Here is a 19,226-nt window from a genome sequence, read left to right on the forward strand (position 1 = left end):
ACGTGCGCTCACCAGACAGACCGAGAGAGACATAGAGACAGAAAGCGAGAAATCACCCCCCCAGGAGGGATGGTCACGCCGCAATCCCTTCTCCTCCATTCTCCTCTCGGGATCTTGGGCATACACGCACACGCGCCCGGCGTGAGTTTTAAGCCACCGGGTCCGGGATGCGAACCACGGGTGACTACGTGGGAGTCCAGCGACATAGCCATTACGCTAACTGCTGGTTCCCTACGTCTACTATGTCTTGTATTCTTTACCTTTTTTGGTTTTCACTTTTAAGTAACTACCTCAAAAAAAGGAACAACGTTAATAAATTTGCTACCTCTTCTCAACTATCCTAGAGAATATGAAATATTTCACTTTAAAAATAGAAATATCTCTGGCCTCTCAGCTAAAATCAGTTTTTCTGTATCTCCTTCATTTTCAAATTTTCCTCAAACACCTGAGGATTCTTGGTTAGCCCATCCCATGAGGAAACAAACGGCCATCGCAGAAAGGAACGAGTACTGAGATGTGCCACATCTCGGACGAACCCTGCAAAGACCATGCCGAGTAAAAGCAGCCAGACACAAAGTGCCACACGGTGCATGAGTCCATGTCCACGACATGCAGAACGGGTGCAGAGCCGACTTCGTGGCTGTCAGGGGCTGGGGTAGTGGAAGTCACTGCTTAAGGAGTACCAGTTTTCTTTCGGGGATAATGAAAGCCTATTACAGCTAGGTAGATTAGGGGGCTGGCAGGTGGCATAGTGGTTAAGGGCACTGGACTCCTACATGGCCCACCACGGTTTGAGTCCCAGACCTACCTGGCGGCTTGCTTTCTCACTTTTCCTCTCTCTCTGTCTGTCTGTCACTCTCTGGTTAAATTAAAATAAATAAATGGATAAATAAAATTAAAGTTTTAAATTTTTTTAAAAAATAATTATTTTATTTAACATTTTTATTTATTTAAGTGAGAAAGCAAGCCACCAGGTCTGGGACTGAAATCACAGCCGGCCATGTGGGAGTCTAGTGCCCTTAACCACTACGCCGCCTCCCAGCCCCTAAATAAAACAATTCTTTTCTTTCTTTCTTTTCTTTTTTCTTCAAGTTGACCAGAGAAAGAGAGAAGTGAGAAAGCAAGCTGCCAGGTCTGGGACATGAACCACAGTCAGCCATGTGGGAGCCCAGCCGCCTTAATCACCATGTCCCCTGCTGGCCCATAAAATAATTCTTAAAAAAAAACAATTCTTTTCTTTCTTTCTTTTCTTTTTTCTTCAAGTTGACCAGAGAAAGAGAGAAGTGAGAAAGCAAGCTGCCAGGTCTGGGACATGAACCACAGTCAGCCATGTGGGAGCCCAGCACCGTCTGAGACATGAACCACAGTCAGCCATGTGGGAGCCCAGCACCCTTAACCACCATACCACCTGTCGGCCCCTGACTGTATATTTTCAAATGACCTGTCTTTGAATTCATATTCTTTTTTCTGCTTAATCAGTTCCGTTGATAATCTCTATTGCATTTTTATTTGTTCATTTTATTTTTTAGCTCCAGAGTTTCTGTTTGATGTTTAAAAATTATTTTAATCTTGCTATTAAATTTTTATTCTGGTTGCTCATTGTTTTTTTTTCTCATTTAGTTTATTTTTTCACTGAGCTTTCTTAATTACTTCAGATCCTTTGTCATGTAGTTCATACACCTTCATTTCTTCAGAATCAATCACTGATACCTTATATTAGTTTGGTAAGGCCATGTTTCTCTTACTGTTCTTGATCCTTAGGATTATATGAAGTATATAGGTACTTTTTGATACACTAGGTTTTTATTTGATAAATTAGGTATTTATTTTAATCTCCACAGGCCAGTTATGTCTTGGAAAGCCCTGTTGCAGGCGTAATGCTGGGACATACCAGCAACCTAGGGCAGTTGTGATCAACATGACAGTAGGATGGGCAAGAAGCCTAAAGAAGATGAAGACCATGTGACAGTGGGACATGTCAGAAGCCCAGGACCACTGAGGAGTTAAGCTGCTGAGAGCTTTTCAGAGGCCAGGACCTCTGAAGTTGGTTTAACAGTGGTGTGGGTAGAAATGACTTCCATCATGTAATCCTGAAGGCTGAGATTGTGGTCCCTGGCATCAGGGCTGGTCTTAAAGCTCAGACCATGGGTACTTACCAGGAGAAGGGAGTAGTGGGTATCTTCCTGGTGCTGGGTTTTACTGTGGTGGGTCCAGTGTAGGGATCCAAGGCAAAATTCTGTGCTCACCTTCCTCCAAATCAGTGGTATCTTTTTCCATGCTCTGCTGCCTGGGTTTGATGTGAGTAATGTAAAACTGTACTTTTTATTCTCTTCAGTGCTTCTTTTCTTATTATTATGCTACAACCAGGTACTATGATCTCTCACCTGGCTTCCTTAGCTCTTGTGAAGGCTTTGCTTTATCACCCATTAAGTGATAATATCAGTAACTACTTTATGGAGTTGAAATAAGAATGAAGTGAGATCAAGTGCTGTGCTGCCAGGCTCATCATAAATTGAGATTGAGGTTAGCTGTTAAACATTATCTGATCATCTACTCTGGGGGAGGCATTGTGATAGGTACCACACAATGGGTAGAGTGATGAATGGGACATAATTTGTCTCTACGTCTGGTGTCTTATGGTTTACAGGGTGTTTCACATGCCTCATTTCATTAGCAAGACAACCCTGTGAAATAGATGACCAATTACTTACACCTTTCAGAGAAAAAAAACTGAGGCTACATGAGATTAAACTACTTGCTTAAGATCACATAGTTAACTTATTTTGCATTTTCATACAACAAATGTATTATTATTATTATTATTATTATTATTATTATTATTATTATTTTGGAGAGGTTTTCGCTATAGGGCGCGTGCACTCGCCAGACAGACAGAGAAAGACAGAGAGACAGAAAGTGAGAAATCATGTCCACGACATGCAGAACGGGTGCAGAGCCGACTTCGTGGCTGTCAGGGGCTGGGGTAGTGGAAGTCACTGCTTAAGGAGTACCAGTTTTCTTTCGGGGATAATGAAAGCCTATTACAGCTAGGTAGATTAGGGGGCTGGCAGGTGGCATAGTGGTTAAGGGCACTGGACTCCTACATGGCCCACCACGGTTTGAGTCCCAGACCTACCTGGCGGCTTGCTTTCTCACTTTTCCTCTCTCTCTGTCTGTCTGTCACTCTCTGGTTAAATTAAAATAAATAAATGGATAAATAAAATTAAAGTTTTAAATTTTTTTAAAAAATAATTATTTTATTTAACATTTTTATTTATTTAAGTGAGAAAGCAAGCCACCAGGTCTGGGACTGAAATCACAGCCGGCCATGTGGGAGTCTAGTGCCCTTAACCACTACGCCGCCTCCCAGCCCCTAAATAAAACAATTCTTTTCTTTCTTTCTTTTCTTTTTTCTTCAAGTTGACCAGAGAAAGAGAGAAGTGAGAAAGCAAGCTGCCAGGTCTGGGACATGAACCACAGTCAGCCATGTGGGAGCCCAGCCGCCTTAATCACCATGTCCCCTGCTGGCCCATAAAATAATTCTTAAAAAAAAAAACTAGATGGATTGATGGTCGCAGGACACTGTGGTTGGACTAAATGGCACACGCCCATAAATGGTAGCTGGCTAATTTTATGTAATGTCAACAAGGTCTCAGTTTGTTAAAGGGAAGACATCAGGAAAATAAATCCTAAGTTACGTGTACATGAATGGAACTGGCCAGATGACAGGCTTTCTTTTAGGGTGATCACTGAAGCGCTGTTACTTAAGACTCAGGGGCTCCAGAATGACAGATGAGATCAGTCTATCTCATAGTTAAGGGCCTTACTTCTCCTCAGTTTATTACACTTCTTAAAAAATAAGATTTTTTTTTTGCCTAGAAACCAAGTGAGTCAGATCAACTGTCCAAAATATGATTCTTTTTTTTTGAGAGACATTTTTTTCTATAGGCATATGCGCTAGCCAGAGAGACAGAAAGTGAAAAATCATCCCCCGGCGGGGAGGGCCACACCGCAATCCCTTCTCTACCATTCTTCTTTTTGAGGTTTTGGGCATGCACATGCATGTGCCGGTATGAGTTTCAAGCCACTGGGTCTGGAGCTCGAACCATGGTTGGCCCTGTGTAAGTCCAGCAACTTAACCATTATACCACCTGCTGGTTCCATGATTTTTAATTAAACTCCCAACTGAAGCACACCTACCTCCTCTGGTCTTTGCCCATCAAATCAGAGCCCACCGCCTCTTCAAAGATCTGCTGGACAAAATGCTCTTTATAAAGATACCCCCAAGTGATATCCATCTCAACTCATTTTTTCTGTTAATGGGAGTTTAAACATATACACATGTTTACTTTCACTGTAATGGTACCTAAAATTGGAGGAGCACCTCTGTATTTTCCTCATCCTGTTTTATAATCTCTGCTTACCTAGTCCTCCAGGCAACTGCTGATTTATTTCCCTTCAAGATAAATTTTATAGAACTTTATACATTTTATAGAACTTTATATGATTGACATCACAAAGTGTTGACGCTTTTTTCCCTCATGTGGCATGCTTAGTTTGATGTTTATCGATGACATTTCTATAGTTCATTTTTGTTCATGTTGCTGTGAAATATACTGTTCAACGTCTATACCACTCTTTGCTTGTTCATTCGTCTGTTTATGGGCATTTTAGTAGTTTCCAGTTTTTGGCTTTTGAAAATAAAGCTGCTACTTAGAGGCTTGCAGGTGGCGGGTGGTGTGATGGTTGAGGTGCTAGACTCCCACACGGCCAATCACGGTTCAAGTCCTAGATCTGGAGGCTTGCTTTCTCATTTTTCCTCTATCTCTCTCTGTCTTTCTCTGTCTGATCAAATTAAAAAAAAAAAACAATAATAAATAAAATTAAATAATTCTTAAAAAATAAACTGTTACTGACATTTAAATACCCAAACAAACAAAAACAGAGAGGGAACAAAGGTATGAGTGCAACCGACTATCTTAAAGCAAAAATCAGTTAACAAACTTGCAAAAAGAGATTTGACATGCTCTACTACAGTGTCACAGAATTCAAAAATTTTAAAACACTTTGTATTATGATTGCAGATACCATTAGTCATCCTTACAGTTACTCATCATCAAAAAGGACCTAAGAATCCACTGTTATCTTGATCACCAATAAAATAAGAAGTTATGGTGGGGCTGGCAGGTGGTGTGGTGGTTAAAGGAGCTGGACTCCCACATGGCTGACCATGGTTCGAGTACTGAATCTGGTGGCTTGCTTTCTAACTTTCCCTCTCTCTCTCTGTCTGTCTGATCAAACTGGAAAGTAACAATAATAATAAAGTTAAATAAAATAATTCTTTAAAAAAAAAAAAGAAGTTATGGTGGCCGGCAGCTGGCGTGGTAGTTAAGGCACTGGACATCCGCATGGCCAACTACTGCTCGAGTCCTGGGCATGGACTTGCTGTAGCACTTTCCAGCGCTCTCTAGTCAAATTAAAATAAATAAATTAAATTAAATAAATAATTCTTTTTTTAAAAAATGAACTTACACTCTAATGTCAAAAACACTACATAGAGCCTGCCCACTCGTAAGTGTGGCAGGGCAGCCTATAACCTACCCCCACTCAGCCTCGACCAGTGCACTCTGGACGTGTCCTTTCAGTCAAGAAGGCAAGTTCTGTCCTTTGACTTCAATAACTTGAATCGTTTCTAAATTTTTTTGTACTTTCACACAAATATAAAGTAAAACGCTGTAGCCTCACCTCTGAAGATTGTGCTTCATCCCAACTGTATGAAAGGCAGGTTTCTGTACCAGAACTGCCAACACTCTTTATTTTTAGAGTTTTTTGCTATAGGGCGCATGCGTTCACCAGAAAGACAAGAGAGAGCCAGAGAGACAGAAAGCAAGAAATCACCCCCCAGGGAGGATGGTCACGCCTTCTCCATTCTCCTCTCGGGATCCTGGGCATGCACACACATGCGCCCGGTGGGAGTTTAACCCACCGGTGCTGGGACTCGAACCGCAGTCAGCTACGTGGGAGTCCAGAGACATAGCCAGTACGCCAACTGCTGGTCCCTGTCAAAACTAATTCTGATACACACATGAACGGGGAAGCACACATAACACTGAGGTTTACCCTGTGTCTCCTCAGAGGTTAGCTTGCTTCATGAAATGCCCTTAACAAGCATGTCTTCTGTGTACAGGCGGAAGCACGTGCAGCAGAACTTCTGGGCTAAATTCTAAACTTTTGTGGTTACTAACCTGAGGGTTTACTCAGATCAACATCGAGCACCACTTGCTGACAACTAATACAGCATATTTGTTCAATGCTAACATGTAAAGAACAAATGCTAAGTCTATCTCCGAGTTCACATCCTGGTGTACAAACAAGTACCCTGCAATCAGTTTACCAACACATCAAGATCCCCATTAAGTACATACCAATGTGCGCACTCTAGGGCAGAAACGGAAAGATTGGAAGATATAATAGCCTGGAGAATAATTCCAGATACTAGAGAGAGTGTGAGAGGGGGGTGGGAAACGAGGAAGGTTGAGAGGAAGGGAATTAAGGGAGAAAAGAAAGAAACAAAACATTTAAGGGACACAAAAATGTAAAATTAAGTACTGATGATAATGTATATGATAGTATCTTTAACTGGACTAATACAGTGTATTAATGCTGGGAACATTCATTTTGCATGTTGTAATAATATACAGTGATTGAACATATAAAAAAATAAAATACATACACATATTTTTAAAAAAGAACACATGAGGAAATGTGCAGAGAGTATGGAGCAATGGCCCGTCTAAGGACCAGCAAAGGCTTCGTGGGCGAAAGGAGGCAAGGGTAAACCCTGTTTCCAGCTTGGGAATGGTGGCTCCAATGGCTAAGTGAGACTCCAGGAAGCACACCTCGATGACACTGCTGTTACTTCTTGCAAAAGGAGGCAGGTCTACCACGGAGTCTGGACGATGATGGTAACAGCACTGCAGAAACTAGTTAAGGACTGAAAGATGAGATAGAACGGCAGGCAGAGCTGGCCAGGAAAGAAACTGCAAGTCAAAAGAGCAGTCTTTTCCAAGTAAAGATCACGCACTCAACACTGTAAGAATAACTGCTCTCCGTTAAAAGCTCCTCCCAAGGGACCAGTAGACAGCGTGTGGTTAAGTAGCTGGACTCTCCCACATGGCCAACTGCAGTTCAAGTCCCAGACCAAGTGGCTTGAAAATCACGCCAGGCACGTGTGCACACCCAACATCCTGGGAGGAGAAAGGAGGAGAGCGACTGCAGTGTGGCCATCTCCTCTGGGGGGGGTGGGGGGTGATTTCTCACTTTCTCACTGTCTCTCTCTCTCTCTTTCTCTCAGGAGAGCGCACATGCCCTAAGGCAAATTCTCGGTGGGGGCTCCTAACAAACCTCTTGCACATCCTAGCTACAGTTTTCTCTATCAAGGTTGGTAACTTGTGGTCATCACTGTGAAACCATCTGTGTTTATAAATGCTGTGACAGTTCAAAGAAAAGGAATACACCATAAATGTCATGTTCTGACAGTTCATGCTAACGCAGTCAGAAAGCCATGGGGTAGACTATCTCAGGAGGAGCGCCATGGGAAGCTTCCTGCCGTCTCGCTCTGTGCTTCTCTCAAATCTTTCCTTTAATTCTTCCCTCCTGAGGGTATACAATTCTAATCTCAAATTTTTCCTAGCACAGTAGGGGCAAAGACTAAGCAAAAAAATGATTAGATTGAGAATAGAACAAAAGTTAGAGAAGAATGAGGGACTCAATGACCAGGACCCCCAGCTCGACCGTGCACCCCATTAGGCCCTGCTGTCCACACAGGTACAGGACCAAGCGTGGCAGCTGGTCCAAAATGTCAGAGAAATATACAGTCCACATTAACCTGAGCCCTCTTCCTGGTCCCAGCTCAAACTCATTGTGTCTTATTTCTACGTTTCTTGTCAGTGGGCCCAAGAGAAGGACTCCAGAGGCTCTAGGTAAAGGCCAAAGAATCCAAAGTACATGATCCACATCGTATGCACACTCAGAGGCACCAGTCAGCACTGCGACCCAGAACATCCCTCAGGGTGGCTCCTACCCCACCACCAAAGGTGCACAGTCCTGAGAACAGCGTCAAGGAACCACAGCAAACGTGTGGAAACAGTCTCCCTCTCCTGTAACCCCCGCTATGACATCGTGACTGAGTGATGTCTGTGTGCACACACCCGTGCTAGGCACTTCACATGCATCAGGTCCCACTGAATGCCGGGACAAAGGTATTACCGCTATTTTATAGACAAGGAAACTATAGCTTACGTAATGCTGAGGGACTTGTCGAGGTCATGTTATATTAAAGGACAAAGACAGGGACCAGAACCGCAACCTCTAACCACCTGCCCAGGATCTGGACAAGGTCCAACAGACCGAAAGGCCACATCCATGAACACACTTAGAGCAATATAGGCAGCTCCCAACAAATGTCCTCTCAAGTACTCACCTAAATGTCCACAGAGAAAGCTTGAGCAAATTATGGTTAAAGAACAAGACGGTGCTGGGGCAAGCAGGTAGCATGGCAGTCAAGGTGCTAGACTCCCACATGGCTGCCCACACTTCAAGCCTCAGGCCTGGAGGCTTCAAATTAACGTGGAGCACGTGCACGTGCATCCCTGAAATCCCAGGGGAAGAGCTGCAGCACGGCCATCTCCCCGGGGTTATTTCTCACTTTCTCTCTCACTACTTTCTGTCTCCAGTGAGCACACGTGCCCTATGGCAAAAACCAAAACCAACCAAACAAGAACAAGACGGTGTGCCGCACAGCCTCTGAAAGTAACTCATGAGGATGGAGTAGAAAAGTGGGGGAAACGGAAAACATAACACATGTACACAATACTAGAATGTAACACCCAGAGCGGGGGTTTTCTCCAAGGCCTGGCACATAGCAGAACCGTGACTGAGCGAATGAGTGAATTGCAGCACATTCACAGAATATGTGAACAAGACTTGAAGGATAATAAGCAGGGAGGAAAACTTGTACTTGAAGTTAACTGACTCATGAATGATATTCTCTTCCTTAATACTACAGTAACATCTTGACAATAAAAATGTAAATAGAGGGGCCAGCAGGTGGCATGGTAGTCAGGGTGTTGGAATTCCCACATGGCCTACTGTGGTTAGAGTACCAGACCTGGCGGCTTGCTTCCTCGCTCTCTCTCTCCTTCTGTCTTTCTCTGGCAAACTCATATGAAAATAATAATAAATAAATAAATTGAATAATTCTTTTAAAAAATGTAAATATAAGTAAATTAAGTTTAGGAGACAACTGTCAAATCACCACCTGTCCGCACTGGGTTTACATGGCTCCGAGGGGCAGCATTAAAGCACGAGATGACGACTGGCCTGAGGGGCCGGGGATCTACAAAGAGTTTCTTTTCTGGACAGTAGGAAGCGCGCTGTCCAGGAGGCCAGGTACGCAGTGATGACAATGACCGCCCTACGCTGGTGAGACAGACAACTAATTCTCAATGTCACTCTGGACACAACTCATGACCCTTGGAAAAATGAATGTATACATCAGTAAAACACAGATCCGACTTCAAGACTAAACCATCAGGAAGTATGTCAACACACCCAGTAACAGTCAACTATTTAAAACAGGAATTTCATCTACATTCTCCTTAAATACAGGCAGGAAAACCCTGACGTCAGGTCACAAAAACAGAAATGAGACAGCTGGTCAGCACACACACTCTCAGTGTTACTAGGCCCGGCATGATGTCCCATGAATAACAACAACAAAAACCCAAACCACTACTTGGGTTGTTAATAAATATGTAAATATATGAAAATAAAATGGTCTTAAAATTCAGCTATGCTAGCATAAGAAATGTGGATTTAATCATTAATGTCTTCATCAGATTTATACAAGTATTCAGTGTCACTTGAGAAAAGGTATTTTGTGTTAAGGACATGCACGGATCGTGTTACAAGTGGCAAGGCTTGAAACCAGGTTGTTTCGAATCTAGGATCACAAAGACTTCTGCACATAAGAGTCAGAACCCTGAAAACTCATCATGACTCACCAAAGGGGAAAAAGAAGAATCTTAAGATTTTCAAGCCACATTTTGTTGAAGAGTATACTCTAGGGAACCAGCAGTTAGTGTAATGGCTATGTCGCTGGATTCCCACGTAGTCGACCACAGTTCGCGTCCCGGACCCGGTGGCTTAGAACTCACACTGGGTGCATGTGCGTGCGTGCCCAAGATCCCGAGAGGAGAATGGAGGAGAAGGGATTGCGGCGTGACCATCCCCCTTGGGGGGTGACTTCTCGCTTTTTGTCTCTATGTCTCTCTCTGTCTGGTGAGCGCACGCGCCCTATAGCGAAAACCTCTCAAAAAAAAAAAAAAAGAGTATACTCTATAGATTTTAAAAGAAATTCAAGCAGGAAGGTGGCAGGGTACTGCTCTAGGAGACACTTTCCTAGCTCTACTGCAGCTAATAAAACACTTCATAGAGCAAGAACTGTAATAAAAACATAATTGGATTATTCCTCCAATTCTGTCTAGGGAACACCAGGCTTGAAAAATGAACAATACAGTTCTCTATTTCACACTTGTGCTGAAGTTTAGGAGAGCTACTCCATTCCTACAGTAACAAAGACACCCCAGGCTGCATTCATGGTCCTCCACCTTATCCCTTTACCTGCCCACTCAGTCTCTCACTCCAGCCCAGAAGGTAACCTTCCCATCCCCTCGCCTGTGGCCCCGTGGGATCTGACTTGTGTAACCTGCACTGCCCTCTACCCCACCTTCAAAGTCCTCCTGTCTCAACATGAAGCCCAGGTAGCCTGCTGGCCCCTGGACCAGATCTAGCCCTAAGCGTACTATTTCTCCTCCCTCCTGAAGCAACTGGCAGGGCCTTGAACATCATTCTTTATTTGCCCACACCAGTACCACGATGCTGTGCGGTGAGGTGCACAGGAGGGAGATGCCCTGACCCACCACCAATGGAAGCCGGCTGCAGCCATGACCCTTCCTGGGCTGTCTGGGGCTCCATGGAGGCTGGGGCTCTCCGAGCACCTGGTCAGCACGTCTCTCAGGAGTTCCAGGGAACAGCATGAGCGGGACTCACTGATAATGGACATTCTTCTTGGCTAACTACTGCCCACTCTGCAATGAACATGCTGTTATTATGAGGAAGGGCTGCTCATCTGTACAACAATAACCTTTGTGTAAGTTTCATACAAAAACATAGTGAAAAGGTCGAATTTTTTTCTTGAAGACTCATACATGATCACTAAAAACACCTATTCGTCAGAAGTCCCGCCTCCTCTAACACAACAATTCACTTGGCAATACCCTCATCCCTCACACGTACTCCACTTGTGTGGGATGACAGCTCATTCCCAAACAATGCTTCTGTTTAGCCATTATCTGAACACCTGGTGGCTTAAACTCACACCAGGCCCATGTACGTGCATGCTCAAAATCCTGAGAGGAGACTAGGAACAGAAGGGATTGTAGCATAGCCATCCCCCTCCAGGGGAGTGATTTCTCACTTTCTGTCTGTCTCTCCAGTGAGTATACATACTCTATAGTAAAAATCTGTCTCAAAAAAACAAAATAAAAACAAAAACAGAAAAAAAACACTATGAATAGACTTAAGAATTTTTTATACCAAAATAAGCTAATACATTAATTATACTTTTCCATAAACTTTCTTTTTTTTTTTTTTTTTTCAGGTTTTTGCAATAAGGGCATATGAGCTCACCAGAAAGAGACAGAAACAGTGAGCAATCACCCTGTGGGGAGGTGGTGAGGCCACAATCCCTTCTCCTCCATTCACCTCCTGGGATTTTGGGCATACATGTACATACACACCCAGTGTCATTTTTAAGCCTCCAGGTCTGGGACTTGAACTACAGTTGGCCATGTGGAAGTCCAGAGCCATAACCACCAAACCATATATTTGGAAGAATCTGTAATTAGAAAAATAAAAAAAATGAAATGGTGCACTGTGGGCCCCTTGGCAGACAGGTTGGCACAGAGCACCTGGCCCACTGAGACTTTCCAGTGCACACCAGGGAGCGTCCCAATGTGTTTTGTGCATATCACACACCTGACGAGTCCTTTTCTAATTTTATTTTTAAAATTTGCCACAGGGCACATAAGACCACAGGGGGTGGGGGAGCACCCCAACAGGGCAGTCATGCCGTAATCCCTCTGCTTCATTTCTCTACCCCAGCAGGATTTGGGCACACATGCACAAGCCTGGCATATTATTTAAGCTGCTAAAACCACCAGGCCATGAAACCAGCCTACTAATTTTATTTATTCATTTATTCAAGATAGACCATGAGTGCACACAAATGGTGAGGAGATAGGCTCTGTGGCCTACAAGCTAAGGGAGTCAGATCCCATATGGCTGATTACGGTTAGAATCCCAGCCCTGGCAGCTTGAAAAACATGCCAGGCATATGTATGTGCATGCTCAAAATCCCATCAGGAAGGAAAAATGACAGAGAAGGAACTGTGGCATGACCATGCAACCCACTGCAGGGCGCCTTCTCCTTTTCTGTATCCTTCACTGTCTCGTTTGTCTCTGTTGAGTGCATGTGCCCTCTGGAAGTTTAAAAAAAAAAAAGAGGGAGGAGGAAGGAGGAAGAAGGAAGAAGAGAGGTGGGGGGAAGCATCCTTGAGAGGATCATGTTGCTATCCCATCTCACTAGTACTCCAGCCTGCCAAGATCTTGGGCAAGTATACACAGGCCTGGCATGTGTTTCAGGTCAACCTGGCCAGGCATCTGAACCAGCGGTCGGCCATACGGCTTCATAAACTACAATCAGGTAAGCTACCAACTGTGCCACCTAGGCTGGGTTCCTCTCCTAATCTTAAATACCAACGTTGTAATTTGATAGTGCAGGTAAAGCAAAAGAAAACTCATTGACTAGCAAGGGAGAGGTATAAATGGAGAGGAACAGACATGCCTCTTTTCTACTAGGGAAATGCCCTTTGGAGGCGGGGGTCCTAGCAACTTTGCTATAGCCATGGTATATGAATGCCAAACCCAGAGGGTATGTGCGTCCTCACTCTTCAGAGTTTTCTGCTTGTTCAGCATAAGAGAGGAAGTCTACAATTACTTTTAAACCTAAACGTAAAAAATAAAGAAAGAAAGAAACAGCTATGGCTTTCAGCTTTCAGCCACTTGCTATCAAAGCTTAATTTAAACATAAGGTTATCATTCTCGGGACCAGCAGTTAACATAATGGCTATGTCGCTGGACTCCCATGTAGTCGACCTAGGTTCACGTCCCGGACCTGGTGGCTTAAAACTCATGCCAGGCATGTATACATGCACAAGAGCCCGAGAGGAAAATGGAGGAGAAGGGACTGCGGCGTGGCCATCGCCATCCCCCCGGGTGGTGATTTTTCACTTTCTGTCTGTCTGTCTGGCGAGCGCACACGCAAAAACTTCTATGCTGATCATCTGGAAAAAAAATGATCCCTAAACTAGTAGATCAAACAATTTTTTTAGAAATCATGCACGGCACAACTTACTTATTTTTGTTTAAATACCACAAGAAAATGTACTCGGAGGCCAGCCAGTGGCATGCTGGTTGAGGCGGCTGGATACCACATGGCAGACTGCAGAGTACAAGCACCAGACCTGGTCTTGCCCAAAGTCCCAATGAGAAAATGGAGAAGGGATTATAGCATGACCATCACCCATGAGCGGTGCTTTCTCACCTTCTCTCCCTCGCTATTGTACATGCCCTTTAGCAAATAAAAAAGAAAAGAGAATATATTTGGTTGAAATCATGCCAATGTGTCCTTTTGAATATCAACTGATCAGACAACAAAATCCAAGTAACAACTCATGAAGGAAAATCAGCAAAAACGATAAAGTGAGAAAAATGTTACAATCCCACACTCATGCGACGGTCAGTGTTTGAGAAGGAAAGATGCCGGGAAACTGTCTGACCATAAAAAGCATCAACAGTGAAGACAGTAACTGGTCTGAGGTGCGAGATATCCAGAGGTATTCTAGTTTAAGTGTTAAAAAACGAGATCCCTGCTGAAGTAACGGGCCTTGTACATTCATTAAAATGTCCACACTAGCACTGACCCAATCAATGACAGACAAGATATGAGAATTTAGTCTCACTTTCAGAGTCACTGCTAAAACCTCTTTCGACATTAGGCATCAGTCAGTAGGGGCTGAAACAACTGAGCTCTTGAACGAAGAGACACTGACAACCCAGGACATGCCATGGGGGGGTCTCAGCACAAGACATTTACCTGTCACTCAAGCGTGGTTGTGTACAAGGGGGTGACTTTGATGGTTATTATGTCTACCCCAGGAAATTTCAAAACACACACTTTCTGGAACAAGTGAAAAGTGTGCAGGTCAGCTACGACGTACACTGACTTGTCTTTCGTGCCTCCACCTCGCCCCTCCTTTCTAATTCTTAATAACCTGGGAACCTAAAGACTTTAGACATACATGTATTAGAAAGCAAAGTAAATGTAACAAAATGTCCAAATGATGCAACATTCACTTAAACTGGCTTCAAGCTACAAGGCCATCCAATCAGTCTGGAGGAAACATTAGTTAACAGCTCATCCACGATTTAACTGGGGGATTACCCTTGGAATTAACGACACTGCTCACCTTTAGGACAGACGCTAAGCTGGTCATGTGCTCATTGAGGGCACCCTCGGACTCCTTGTAGGTCAAGCAGGTGAACTGGTACTCTTCAGGGTCAAAGGCATCGGCCCCCTGCTGCTCCACATCGCTGGCTACTCCAACATAATAGTCCTCTATGTCCCCAGGGTCCTCGTCCTCTTCCTCCTCTTCCTCCTCACAATTTGGGTCGTAGTCCTCTTCATTGCTGTCAGACCCCTGGCTATTCATGTCCACAGACATCTTAGCACCCAGCCAAGGTGCAGATCAGGAAAGCAGTTGCTTTTCCCCCGCCCCCAAACTTTACCGCTTTCTCAAATGCATTAGTGTTTTTGTCTTCTAAGAAAAGAGAAGAAAAAAAAAAGTGTTACTGTTTTTCTTTGAGCAATTCTAACAGAATCCATCCAAGAGTAAAAAATGGTACAGCCCTAGCCTATCCCCCCTACAGCCTATTCCAACTCTAGCCTCACATGGGGAATCTCACCATCAATCCCCTAGCCAAGGCTTATGGAAGGGAAACATCCCCCTGGAGAAACCAAACCCTGCTGACGGTAACTTCACAGAAGGACCAGCTCCCGGCAGGGAAGGCAAAGCCCAGTGGACCTGTCTTTCCTGCCAGAGTCCTCAGTGAGAATCACAAAATACAGCTGGCTACCCATAGGGAAGGCAACAGAAAAGGTTAACTACCAAAGTTTAAAATTTTGCTAACCATACCCCAGTGAACAGTGACCAGACAATACCAGTACATATAAGATGGGGTTTCTTTTTTGGGGGGAGAGGTTTTTGGTATAGGGAGCGTGCACTCGCCAGAAAGAGACAGACAGAAATAATCCCCTGGGGGTTTGGCCACGCCACAATCCCTTCTCCTCCGTTCCCCTCTCAGGATCTTGGGCATGCATGCACACGTGCCTGGTGTGCCACCAGGTCTGGGACTCGAACCACAGTCGACTACATGGGAGCCCAGCAACATAGCCATTACGCCAACTGCTGGTCCCAATATATGATGAGATTTCTAAATTCATGACAAGGTAGAATTAAAGTGTGAGTCTTAGGACCAGCAGGTATTATATTAAAAACAAACAAACAAACAAACAAACAAACAAAAACTAGATTAAATAAAAAAATAATTATTTTTTAAGAAAATGAAGCATGGGGCCAGCAGGTAGCATGGTGGTTAAAGGCACTGGACTCCCACATGGCTGACCGCAGTTTAAGTCCTGAATCTAGTAGCTTGCTTTCTCACTTTCCCTCGCTCTATGTCTCTCTGATCAGACTGGAAGCTAATAATAATAAATAAAGTTAAATAAAATAATTTTTAAAAGTAATTGTTTATTTTATTTTATTTTTCCACATAAGTTTTGCTAGAAAAAGAGAGAGAAGGAGAGGGAGAAAGCAAGCTGCCAGGTCTGGGACTCAAACCATGGTCAGCCCTGTGGGAATTCCTGTGTCTTAACCACCACGCCATCTGCCAGCCCAATAATTTTTCTTTAAAGAATTATTTTATTTAAACTTTATTTATTTATTTATTTTCAATTTGACCAGAAAGGGACAGAATAAGAGAAAGCGGGAAAGTGAGAAAGCAAGCCACCAGGTCTGAGACTTGAACTGCAGATGGCCATGTGGGAGTCCAGAGTTTTTGACCACCACCCCACCTGCTGGCCCCAAATAATTATTTAAAGAAAAAAAAAAAAAAAAGTCTATTTCGGTGCAAAAATGTTTCTGTTGGGGGTTTTGCCATAAGGAGCATGCACTTGCTGGAGAGGAAGTCAAAGGAAAAATGAGAAATCACATCCCGGGGGACGGTCAGTCTGCCATCCCTTCTCCTCCATTCTCCTTTCAGGATAAATCTATTTTAAGTAGATGGGGTTTTGTTCGCTGCAGGGCAAGTGCAGGGGAGTAGTGGGAGGGAACAGGAGAGATGACCAAGCCATAATCTCGTCTCTGTTTTCCTCTAGAGATTGTGGGCATACACTCGCCCAGCATATTTCTCAAACCAGAGGGTCTGAGACTTGAACTGCAGTCAGTCGTGTGGGATTCAGCTACCACCTGCTAGTACAAAGGAAAACATTTTTAAAAACACTGCCTTGGGGAACGAAATACTTACATGACTGGAATGCCATGTAGTGGACAGTGGTTCAAGTCCCAGACCTGGTGACTTAAAACTCACGCTGGGTACATGTGCATGCATGCCCAAAATTCCAAGAGAAGAATGGAGAAAGGATTAGACTGTGGCCATCCCCCCGGGGGGTGATTTCTCACTTTCTGCATCTGTCTCTCTGGTGAGCACATATGCTCTATGGCAAAAAAATCTCTCAAAAAAGGCAAAAAAAAAAAAAAAAAAAATCAAAAACATTGTTTTAGGGGTCAGCAGGTGGCATAGCAGTTAAAGGGCTCGTCTCCCACGTAGTGGACCATGGTTCAAGTCTCAGATCCAGCAGCTTAAAACTCACACCAGGCATGTGTGCGTGCGTGCCCAGAATCCTGAGAGGAGAATGAAAGAAAAGGGACTGTGGCATGGGCATCTCCCCTAGGGAGTGACTTCTGGTTTTCTGTCTGTCTCTTTGTCTTTTCTGCGAGCCCATGCACCCTAAAACTCTCAAAAAAAAAACTGTTTTGAATAGCAGAACTACTTAAACACAACCTCACTTAACCGTTAATCTTCAGGAGAAATAGGAATTGTTGGGGCCAGCAGGCGGCGCGGTGGTTGAGGGCGCTGGTCTCCCATATGGCCGACCGCAGTTGGAGCCCTGGCCCTGACGGGTTGCTTTCTCACTTTCTCACTTTCTCTCTCTCTCTCTCTCACACTCTGTCCCTCTCTGGTCAAATGAAAATAAATAAGTAAAGTTAAATAATTTTTTAAAACAAAAAAAAGGAATCATTAAATTAAAAATACCTGTAATTCTTCAAGATCTTTCAGGTAGATGTCACTCAAATATTCCACATCATATGATTTCCATCTAAAAGGAAAAAGAAAATCATGTTTACATATTTTTTAACTGGTACCGCTTTTGCAATTTATTATTTATTTATTTTTATTTAGGGCCAGAGGGGATGTACACTCGCCCGAGAGACAGAGAAAGGACCACACAATGGGATGTGCTCACACTGCAATCCCGCTCCACTTCTTCATCCTGTGGGAATTCAGGGCACACACAAGAACTCAGATTGTTTTTCAAGCCATCAAGTCAGGATTCTAACCTACGACCAGCCTGGTGGCATCCTGCTTCCTTAACCACCAGGCCATGGGGGCAGATCAATGTTTTAACTGCCAGAGGGCACATGCACAGGCTAGAGAGAGGAGAAAAAGGCACGCCCACTGGGGTGTGGTCACGCTGCAATCCCTTCAGGATTTTGAGCATGCATGCACAAGCACCTGACAAGTTTTTCAAGCTTCCAGAGCTGGGGTTTGTTTGTTTGCTTATTTTTGAAAGAACTGTTTTATTTATTTTAATTTGACCAGAGAGGGTCAGAACGAGAGGGGGGTGGTGAGAAAACAAGCCACCAGGTACAGAACTTGATCTGCAATCAGCCATGTGGGAGTCCAGCACCCTCAACTACTAAGCCACCTGCTGGCCCCACTGGCCCTAATTTTTAAAAAGCAAAAATTTTTAAAAGGTTAACAAATAAGGAACCAGAATAGCCATCAAATTAATTATTTACCTATAAACTGCAAAAGAAATCCAAGTCATAATTGTACTTGACAAGAGTTACACAGCCTTCTAAAAGAAAAAGGATTTGGGACCAGCAGTTGGCGTAATGGCTGTGTCGGTAGACTCCCATGTAGTTGACTGCAGTTCAAGTCCCAGACCCAGTGGCATAAACTCATGCCGGGCACGTGTGCATGCGTACCCAAGATCCCGAGAAGAGAATGGAGGAGCAGAGATTGCAGGTGGCCATCCCCCCAGGGGGTGATTTCTTGCTTTCTGGATCATGAACTCACTGGAAAGACAGAGAGCGAGAAAGCAAAAAAACACCCTCCAAGGGGATGACCACACCACAATGCCTTCTCCTCCACTGTGCTTTCAGGATTTGGGGCATGCACACAGGTGGCATGGAGGTGGCTGCATCCCACGTGGCTGACTGTGTGGTTAGTCCCAGACCAAGTGGCTTGAGAAGCAAGCTGGACATGTATGTTTGCATGCATGTCCAAGGGCCCAAGAAGAAACTGGTGACGGGATTACGGTGTAGTCATCCCTTCTAGGGGGTGATTTCTCAGTTTCCCTCTCTTTTTCTCACTGGTGAGCTCACATGCCCTGCAGCAAAAACAAAAATAAATAAAATTAAACAAGAATTTATTTCTGTTATCCCTTAGGACTTCTTGGACAACCAGAGCTCTTTCAGTAAGCACTTCAAATACAGACACAAAAATATAAAGTGGGCCAGTGGGTGACATGTGGTTAAGAAAGCTGGATCCCAGGGCCAGCAGATGGCGTAGTGGTTACATTGCTGGACTCCCCATGGTTGGAGTCTCAGACTCAGTGGCATGTGTGTGGGCATGCCCAAGATTCCAGGAGAATGGAGATTGAATTGTGACATGGTCATCCCCACTGGGGGGGGGGGGTG

At 44.1% G+C, this 19,226-nt stretch overlaps 1 protein-coding gene across 2 annotated transcripts in view; it reads right to left on the reverse strand.

The window, feature by feature from the left end:
* Positions 1-17,620, reverse strand: part of ARIH2 (ariadne RBR E3 ubiquitin protein ligase 2) — a 54,871-nt gene extending 37,251 nt beyond the window's left edge. Inside the window, exons 1-2 of one of the 2 annotated variants that reach the window (XM_014585190.2) lie at positions 17,557-17,620; positions 14,652-15,002 (exon numbers count right to left, since the gene is read on the reverse strand). In XM_014585190.2, the coding sequence (XP_014440676.1) occupies positions 14,652-14,906 (255 nt within the window). In that variant the 5' untranslated portion in view covers positions 14,907-15,002; positions 17,557-17,620. Of the gene's footprint in view, positions 1-14,651; positions 15,003-17,556 lie in introns of those variants that run through there. The other variant, XM_014585191.2, reaches the window with a different exon arrangement.
* Positions 17,621-19,226: the final 1,606 nt, after the last annotated feature.

This window comes from Tupaia chinensis, unplaced genomic scaffold (assembly GCF_000334495.1).
Source record: "Tupaia chinensis unplaced genomic scaffold, TupChi_1.0 Scaffold149184_1, whole genome shotgun sequence".
NCBI lineage: Eukaryota > Metazoa > Chordata > Mammalia > Scandentia > Tupaiidae > Tupaia > Tupaia belangeri.